Source organism: Micropterus salmoides, unplaced genomic scaffold, assembly GCF_014851395.1.
Source record: "Micropterus salmoides isolate LMB-PRFRI ecotype aquatic unplaced genomic scaffold, ASM1485139v1 Ms_hic_scaffold_6, whole genome shotgun sequence".
Classification (NCBI taxonomy): domain Eukaryota; kingdom Metazoa; phylum Chordata; class Actinopteri; order Centrarchiformes; family Centrarchidae; genus Micropterus; species Micropterus salmoides.
The window spans coordinates 1,808,489-1,818,572 of record NW_024044348.1 but is presented as its reverse complement, the minus strand read 5'-3'; the positions used below and the strand labels follow the sequence as shown (position 1 = coordinate 1,818,572).

The window sequence follows — 10,084 nt, the reverse complement described above, 5'->3', positions numbered from 1 at the left end:
TTACCTACCGAGTGTGGGAGTCTGGATATGTTTAAGCTGATATCAATACCTCATTCAATTAAAATTCCGATAAAGATATATTGGCAATATCTGTCACCAGTATTTACATTTCTTGTAAATGAAAGAAGTGGGTGGGAGGGGACAACGGTGAGTTGCCCTCATACAAAGAACTTGTGTTATTCATCAGCTCACAGAAACGGACACAGATCTTTAAATCAGACAAACAACCTCTGTAGACAGTTTTACACCACTGTAATTATTTTATATGTTCCAATGTGTGTTTAGATTTTTTACTTTACTAATTTATTACATGCTTTTAATTCCACCTTTTATTCTAACACTATTGTATATTTTAAATTTTATTTAGGTTTGAATGTGTGTATTCCAGCGTTTTTTTGGATTTTCTACTTGCATTTTGATTTTATTATCGGAATATAGATTTTATTTGTTTACCTTGTAAAGCTGCATTTCATGTCTGTATAAATAAAGATGATGGTTATTATTTATTATTACTGTTGGGCCTGCCACACCTGTTCCAAGTTGTGAGGCGGTCACCCTACTTATATCTGGGTCTGAGTGGAAAATGACACACACACAAGTTAATTAGGTACACTTATCTAAAACTAATGTCTATTCAACTGTATGGTAATAATCCACTGAGGCGCTACACCTCTCTGTATTATATACAGTTCAACAGCACCACAAACATCCTCCAAACGACCTTACAGTTGACCAGCAAGCAAGGTGTACCTAATAAACCGACACCTGCCTGAGTTCTGTGTGTGCAGCATGAAGAGAGTTGGCCTAACAATAAATCAATCAACAACAGTGTTTTTACTCAACATAGTGACCATCCACAGGGGCCTCACAAAAATCTTTTGCCTTCTCTATGGGCCCCTCCCGGCGCCCTCATGTGAGGAGGGCCCAGGGCCCGTATACTCAGTCCACTTATGAGTTTTTTTTTCACTTTTCAGTCTGAACACACCACATTCAAAACGTGGGACAGATCAAGGACCCGAGGGGCCACAGAGAGCTTCATACAGCTCCAGGTTAGTGAGTGCAACCAACTGACCTAAAACAAGACACCAAGCCACAAAACACGTGTCTGCGTGCAGTCTCACCCACACACACACACACACACACCTGATCTCTCTCTCACTTCAGCCTGCAGTCTCCACACAGACCAAATAAACCCGGAGACTCCTCAGATCCCAGCAGTATCACTCACTGTGGGGCCAAAACTCACAGAAGAAACCGCTGGAGAACAAAAACAACTAGAAATTGCGTCTTACCTTTGCTGTTTTTGCAGGGTTAGTTGCATAAAAACCACTTGAATTTATTACTCCAATGCCGGGGCGCCATCTTGGACCAATTTCAGCCGGCTTCCGTTCATTTGCATCACCTGTGGAAGTCACAGGTGCTCCAATGATCCATTCAAGCACACGGCCTTTGTCGCCCTCTTGTGGCTGACTTGTAGTACTGAGACAATAACGCACATCACTGTGGGAGCTTTTATTTTACGTTTATCTGCCTCTATTGTTCTTCGGTCACAGAGATACTAATCAATATTCATTATGTTTATTCATATTTCAATGTTTTGGGGAGATTTATGTTATTTGTAACATGGCTACATAGAAATAAAATGTCTCAGCAGGACCTGGAAAAGCTTATCCATGCATTTATCTTCAGTCGACTTGACTACTGTAACAGTGTCCTTACAGGTCTCCCTAAGAAATCCAGCAGACAGCTGCAGCTGATCCAGAACGCTGCTGCTAGAGTCCTCACTAAGACCAAAAAGGTGGATCACATCACTCCAGTTCTGAGGTCTTTACATTGGTTTCATGCTGTTAGTTTATAAAGCACTAAATGGTTTAGGGCCAAAATACATTTCTGATCTTCTGCCTCATTACGAACCATCCAGACCTCTCAGGTCGTCTGGGGCAGGTCTGCTTTCTGTCCCCAGAGTCAAAACTAAACAAGGAGAAGCAGCGTTCAGTTATAATGCTCCGTATATCTGGAACAAACTCCCAGATAACTGCAGGTCTGCAGAAACTGTTAAATTAAGACTGAAGACTTTTCTTTTTACCACTGCTTTTAATTAAATATTTAAGATATTTCTTTAACTAGTAGATTGATAACTTACACTGCACTGTAACTTTAACTGTCCTGTTTTCTTTTTCTGTGTTTTTAGCTTTTTATTATTTTCCATTTAACTCTTTAAACCCTGATTGCAACACTGTAACTTTTATTATATTTTATGTTGCTTTTAAACTTTTACATATTTCCCTGTTGCTTTTATGTTTTATGTAAAGCACTTTGAATTACCTTGCTGTTAAATTGTGCTATACAAATAAACTTGCCTTGCCTAAACTCTCAGTGAACAGTCAACGTATATCTTTAGAAACTGCATCATGAATGGTTTTTAATGCCTTTTCATCAGTTACAAGTGTAGTCAAGGAGCAGGAGGATCAATTGCATTATTATCTACAGGATCTTGGTTGTAATGGTGATATTGCCTTTTAAATTTATATTTTATAGTAGGCGAGGATGAAAATCCTAGATTTTCCTTTATTTCATCTATTTACTCTGGATTTACTTACAATGCTTTCATATTCCCTAGCTTCACACCTGTCAAAGGAGACCAGAAAGGTCTGGGCATAAAGTTTTCCTGTGCATAAATTAAAAAAAAAATGTTATGTATAATGAATCTAGAATATATGAAAGTTTCACTTTGTGACTTAGATTAAAGAATCCCCACAGATCCTTTTAGTTTCCAATGTCCAGGTTTTGAGATTTGTGCTCAAGTACCCCAATTAAATGGAAGCAAACAGGAATATATTAGAGCTCTCAGCGATGATCGTCTACTTACAAATGATGCATTACAAAACTGAAAATAAAAAGATGAAATTTTTTACCTTTTAAATTAAGAACGACTCTCAAGCTATTTCAAGACACACGAGCTGCAAGAAACCTAAATATTAAGTCCCGCTGACAGTATCAGTAGGAGCTCTGATTGGCCCCTGCAAACACAACAGCTGGCCAACCAGAGTTGCCACTCTGTCAGTGGGATTTGGTTTAACTCTAAAGTGAAAGATGTGTTAAAGTGTGCCACTTCAGAGATCCATCTTTAAAGTAAAGTAATAACGAAATGGAAACTGTAAATGTTAAGAGACAAATGAACTGTGAAACCGAATAAATCTAACGCGTCACTTCATTTTTAATAGTAATGTATTAAAATCCTAAAGACAGAATTTTAAATGTATTTTTATTCAGCCTTTTTCCTGTAAGGAAATACAAGTTAAATGATATTTGTTTTATAACGCATCATTATGCTCTCTTCGAACCACCCTGTATTGATGAAAGCATAATAAATATACACTTTTCACTCAGATACTCTTCTCTGTTCACCTAATTTAGTGATTTGTTCAAAAATGTTAAGAACTATAGCTTTTATTTTAATCCACACAAACGAGCGATCTTCATCCAGTGTCAATATGCTGCGCTGTAAAGACTGAGAGGGAACAACACTACAACACTAGTGCAATATTATATTTATTTCTTACAGTGAAATTTGGTTGCCATACAAGAAGTCTTGAGGATTTGAGGGGGCAGGGGGCGAAGGAAGAGTGCAGTTACAGGAAAATTCTCTCTCTTTTCATTTCAGTAATTAGTTGACTCTATGATGATTTTTAGTAGCACAAAATTACAGCAACATAGAAAACATGAACACAAGTCTTTGCACAAATTACCGAAAACATCTTAGCCTCTATGAAGACTTAATCAAAGAATAAAAATCTATTAATGAAAAAAAATATTAAGAAAGAAAGAAAAAAAAGAAGAAAAAGAAACAGTTACCCAAATGTTGGACAATGATAAAAGGTAGGAGCAGTGTTTTGAAGGGGAGTGGAAGTGGGTTAGTGAGCCATGCCCGTCCTAAACATGGCCTGGTGATGCTCTTTAAAGATTTCCTACTACATCTACTCAGCTCTACATTTCCACAGAGAAAAGTGCGCAGTGACCTGTTGATCCACATTAAGGAATCAGCAGCCACCGCTGATCTTCTAGGTGGATTTATGTATGTTTACATATATATAGGTTTCATATAGTTTCCTACCAAGATGGCCTGCGGTTATACAGATATATATTTTTTTAAATTTACAGATTTTATTCTTTTTATACACACACTCTAGACTCAGGGATTTCAGATGAGAGAAGTCTAGTCAGGCAGATGGTGGTCGTCAGAAGATATCTGGGGTTTGTGGTCACTTGATTGACCAAAATATCTTACTTCTGCAGTAGAGTGTCTCTACTTAGGCAACATTAAAACAAGTGAGCGCATCATGAAATGCAACTTTAAAATGGGAAAATAAATAATTTTAACACAACCAAGGAGATTCATTCAGAATAAATATTGCTTCTTACATAACCCATAAGTCTAATGATATCCACGTTTTTATCGATGTAGTATTTCTGTTTTTGGCAATCCGCGCGTCAGTGTTTTGTTCAGATAACCTCTATAAAATTTCATAGAACTCTATACAAATCTTTAAAAATACTGTGCTTTTCGACCTCCTCCTCCTCCTCCGACACTTCGCTGTTTGTTTTTAAAATAAGTTACACGTTTCAAACAGGAACAGGATTATAGCAGCATTGTCCCGTGCCAGCCTCCGTACGGCTAATGTTCACAGAACACAGAGCTTGTGTAGGTTTCATTTCGTCTCCTCGAAAGCTGCACCTACATGAAGCTGCGGAGTGTGATATGAAACCAAATAAGGGTGAACTTGTTCTAAAACGATATATATTTCAAGACGCTGGGTTACTGTCGAACACATATCAAACCACACGTGAGGTGTGCGCTGAAAGAATCTACTTTGAGATAAAAACACAAGCTCTTATTCTTTCTAGAGCGATTCAACCGACAGCGGGGCAGGTGGTGGAGAAGAGGGGACAGTGAGCTATTTAAGGCATCCTCTGCAGGATGATGGGGCGGGTAAGACCACTGCGTTGGTCCTCAGGTCAGCTCTGGCAACTATAAATCAACCTTCATATAACTTCTTCTTTTACTCTAAACCTTTTAATAGAGCTACACATATAATCAAATAGACATTTTTATCCTGTTAAACACTCTTATATACACACACACACACACACACATTTCAACACATACTGTACTTCTACTCTCACCAGCCTATAATCATTGCTAGCAGACACACATACATTTCCAGCTTTATAAATGCTGATTTAGTTTTTAATTGGACCCTTATAACAAAGTTTAAATCTGGTCTCTACTGCTGGAGCTGCAGTGAGGCCGGAGTTGAGTTCCAGAGACTGAAGTTCATCTGCAACAGATCAGAACTGGTTCTGTCCCTTCTAATCTCACAGGGCTCACGCTGATGAACATCTGCCAGCTTTGTCAGGTTATTCTCTGGTTATTTGTTACTTTTTTTTGCACAGTGGTCAGAGGGCAGGACAAGGCATGTGGACTTAACGTGAACACGTAATTCAACAATAAACCCTGAAGCCACAGATTCCCCCATCTGTTCTTAAAGCCAACGCTTCGGCGAGATTTCGTGTCATCTGGCTGAAGTCGCCCTACAAAGCATTAACCTGCTGATCCGCACAATTATGAGACAAGCTCTTGTTTGTCTTCAAAGACCTATTCTGCAGCGGCCGCCAGCGTCAGTCTGCAAGAGCTTTGTTAACGCAGTGTTGCGTGTCCAGCCTGAAAACACACTAACACAGGCTGTTTCCATCTAAAAGAGTTTGACTCTGTGTTCCCAACCACAAAATTGTACCTCTGAAAGAGCTAAAATAAATTCAATAATAATGCATTTTATTTATAGGCGCCTTTCTGAACACTCAAGGTCAGCTGTTCCCGTTTGGCATGCAGTTTGATTGGATTTGAGCTCGAGTTATCTTGACGCTAGCAAGTCTTTTAATCACTTCGCTCTTTTTTTATTTAATTAACAACAAAGAACAATGTACAAAATGTTCAGGTAGTCATTTAGCTAAATAGAAAATACGTCATTTCTCTGGTAAAACTTGAGTTTTAGCTCTTTAAACATCAACCTGTGAGTCTTAGTTCTTAAATACTAGGTTGTTCATAATTCTGTTATTTAAAATAGGTGAAAACTAAAAAAAGGGCTCCAAAAGGACTTGACACTTGATTTAAATTTAGTAAAATGCTATCAAGAAATAACTAATAATTTTCTTGCTGATGGTTTGATTGAAATCACTCATGTAAATGTGGAGCCAGGAGACGATTAGTTTAACTTAGCATTAAGACAGGAAACAGGAGAAAACAGCTCGGCTGTCCAAAGTTTAAATGAGTACAGCCATGATAAGGCTCTGTGGTGCTTTGAGCTAAAAGCTAACATGTTTAGCAGGTAAACTTACCTGGCTCACCGTCTTAGTTTAGCGTTTAGTTTAACATGTGCTAATCAGCACTAAACACAAAGCACAGCTGAGGCTGATGGGAATGTTTAACAGATATTTCATCATAAAGACAAACTGAAATGTTGACCTGGTGATGGCACTAGAAGAAGTTAAAGGATCGTTAGGAAAGTTATTACATTTCATTCTGAGGGGGACACAAGAGCCAAATTTCATGGCAATCTATAAATACATGCATTTCACTCAAGACCTCATGGAGGGGTCACCAGGGGCCATTGGGTTTTATCCTCTGGGGACCGTACAATATTTTAAAGCAGTCTTTAAATAGCTGTTGAGATACTTCAGTCTGGAACGAAGTGGTGGACCGATCGACTGAACAGTCCTCCATAGTGTCATGCTAGCGTGGCTAAAACCTGCTAATGCCTCTGCAAGCTCCCTAACCAAGAGATGAGAAACTTTTAAAGCTGCTGGTAGGCAGACTTTGTTCTTAAACTTTGTGCAGACTCAGGCTAGCTGTTTTCCCCCGCCTCCAATCTTTATGCTAAGCTACTTGTGTTGGCGCTCCAGCATCACATTTAGTGTGCAGACATGGGAGTGCTATCAATCTTCTCATCTTACTCGAAGCAAGAAAGCCTAAAAGTGTGTTTCCCCAAACGTTGAACTTTAAACATACCTTGAAATGGTCTCTCTAAAAAAGCTCAAGTTCTACCACATACACACAGGGTGTTAGAGACATTAGCATTACCGCGGGGCCGCATGAAGCGTAGACCTGCTAATGGTGGAGGGAGATCTGACAGAATGAAGAAATTAAAGTACAAAAGTAAAGAACAGCTCTAGTTTCCCAATAGCTAAACTGGCCTTAATGATATTTTGGGTCAACCACTGGCACACGCACACGCACGTGCACGTGCACGCGCACACGCACACGCACACGCACACGCACACTAGAAGGAAAAGCCCCGGGAGACACGGACGCCCTTTGCGGGCAGACAAGCTGATAAAACCATTTCAAGGTGAGAATTTTTCTGGTCCAACGTTTGTCTGTCCGTGTTGTGGGTGTTGTGGGTCACCGGGCGGGTGTAGACTGGCGAGGGGCATTGGGGCCCCTGCTACAGCAGAGCTCCTCCTCCGGTGACCGCCTCTCTCCACGCACTGCTCTCTCTCAGGAGAAGAAGGCCATCGCAGTATCGGTGTGTAGACATGCTTAGGGTGTGTGTGTCTGTGACGACAGTGTGTCTTCTCATTTGTCGGTGTGCGGCACTGTGCATAAAGTGTGTGTTTATGTCTGGATGTGCACGGACATGAGATACGCTTCAGTATTTGTTTTAACATGTCAGCTCACGTTCTTATTTTGACACAAACAGGTGAAAAGCAAAAAATGGAAGTCTATCTCAAATTTTTCTCTACAACCTTAGATGCACCCAGAAATATAACTCCGGTAGGACTCTAGTGAAGAAATATTATTCTCTGAACAAACTCTAGCAAAGATAGAAAAGGAGCAACGACCAGCTCAGCTGGCTTTTCATGCACCCACACCAGGGTGTATGGAAAAAGTCTTTAGTATTCCAAAGCAGTTGGGTGAGCACGAGTCTTTATGTGAAATAAACTTCCAGACAAGTATTTTCCCGGTGTTTGAGTACACGCTATACCAGAGTTTTCCGTTTTCTTTTGTTGTCCTTCATACTGGCCTCCTCTGCTTTCTCTCCTTGATGTGACATAGCAGCTAATCTCTTCTCTCTCCCCTGCAGTTCCGCCCGGCATCCCATGATCCCCTGATGCTCGGGGCGGTGGGAAGGAGGAAGAGGGCGGACGAGACCGGAGCGCTGAGATGAGGGCGACGGAGGATGAGAGAGGACAAAAACAGCAAGAGGCAGCATCAGCTTGGACAAAACTTCTACCCAGTTCCACGACTTGAGATTATGTCTGATGAAGAGATTGGTAAAAGTGATCGGTAACACCTCCCTCTCCTCGGCTCTGACTCCGCACGTCACCACCCCGTCTCTTCGGGGCTTATCTGTCCTGCAGCAGCTTGAGGGCCCTCTCGATGTTCATGCGGTGGCCCACCCTCGTCACGCCCAGGTCTATCAGGTCCTCTTTTTGCAGCGAGGGCAGGTGGGCGCCCTCGATCTCATTGTCCAGGAAAGCGTCCCTGTGCTCCCCCAGGTTGAGGCTCTCCAGCCAGTCCGCCACGTCGTGTTTGCTCCAAAGCTCCATGGGTTTGGAGGCGAAGGGCTTGCCCGAGGCCGCCACCGCCTGCATCAGAGTGAGCGGCGATGGGGAGCGTGAGCTCCCGCTGCCGCCGCACGAAGAGCTCAGGCTGTAACCACCGCCGCTGCCCATGGGCGGCGTGGGAAGACCAAAGACGTCGGTGAGGGTGGGCGACACAGAGGGCGGGAGCGAGGAGCATGGGGTGAGGGAGGAGGCGGAGTCTGGCGGGCTGCAGGGGTGCATCTGGGATGGAAGGCTGCTGGGAGGGGTGGAGGCGAGGGCAGCAGCGGCGGCAGCGTTGTTACGCATTCCTGAGTCATCTGCGGGAGGCCTGAGAGGGGCAGAGAGGAGACGACAGGTTAGTCCAGGTTAGAAAGAACTGCTGCTGCTGCTGCTGCTGCTGATAGACAAGCAGAAAGTGACCAGCGCTGGGTTTTCTTCTAAATAATGTACAACCCGAGGTGATCTTAAAGCACTGGGTGGCTGCTTTCGAACACTGACTACAAACCACATGACCACTGGATACAATAGAAATTGTAACATATTGAATATAGATGTTGGTTTCAATTCATCACTTGCAGAAACTTTCATTTTGCTTGCAAGAGGTAATTATCTTGAGAAGCACAACCAGCTGGTGGCATTTTATCGTTAGCAAACGGTTGCCTGTTTACACGTCCAGCAGACACAGAGCAACATTAACATTCATTGGATTGTTTCTGTCCACCCGATGAATCCATCCCAGTCCGACATCCACTCTTCTATTAGTTCTGATTTTAAGGGTGCTAAAATGCTGAGTCAGGTGATCCTTCTACGTGGTTTGTCACTATGGACGAACCTTTTTATATTACACACAGTCAAAATAGTGATTAGAGCAGCTTTAAAGCTGCCGTGTCATCGTGGGTTGGTCATGCGAGCAGGAACTTTTTGAAAACTCTCTTGTTTGTGTGTTCAACGGAGCTCTGTCATCTGAGAAAAACTGCATGCACTTTTATTTAATTATTCATTTATGCTACTGTAAGGGATGATGGAGGGGAGGGTGAAGGAGTGGTAGGGAATGTTAAGACAAATGTGAAAATTATACAAGCTTAATAGTTCCTTGCAAAAGGAAAAGGTCACTGTTTGGCAGCTGACTTTATTATTTAGCAGGAAGTCATTTTAAACACACATTTTATTTCGAATAATATGGGATCATTTTAAAAACTGGCTGGCAGTGATGTAAAGTTCACGAGATGTGTAACAAAATGCTAAAAGTATGGTAGACTGGAGTTGTGATGGAGGCGTTTTTGTTTATTTATCCAGAGAGTTGTTCATCAAACTCAAGCCACAAGCCACCTTCCTCGGATAACTATGACCTGGATGACTGAGAACCTTCACATGACGTTAAGCCACAGATCACATGCCATTATTCGAAGGCTTTAATAATGTCATGCTGCCAAAACAACAGTAGGTGGCATCATTTGCAAAACTATTACCAAGCAGCAGC

The 10,084-nt window shown here is 41.8% G+C and overlaps 1 protein-coding gene across 4 annotated transcripts in view; it reads right to left on the bottom strand.

Moving 5' to 3' along the window:
• Positions 1-3,534: 3,534 nt before the first annotated feature.
• LOC119890328 (SH3 and multiple ankyrin repeat domains protein 2-like) overlaps positions 3,535-10,084 on the bottom strand; it is a 236,178-nt gene continuing 229,628 nt past the window's right edge. For all 4 annotated transcript variants that reach the window (XM_038701540.1, XM_038701541.1, XM_038701543.1 and 1 more), the window contains one exon: positions 3,535-8,932. In XM_038701540.1, the coding sequence (XP_038557468.1) occupies positions 8,404-8,932 (529 nt within the window). In that variant the 3' untranslated portion in view covers positions 3,535-8,403. The remainder of the gene's footprint in view (positions 8,933-10,084) is intronic.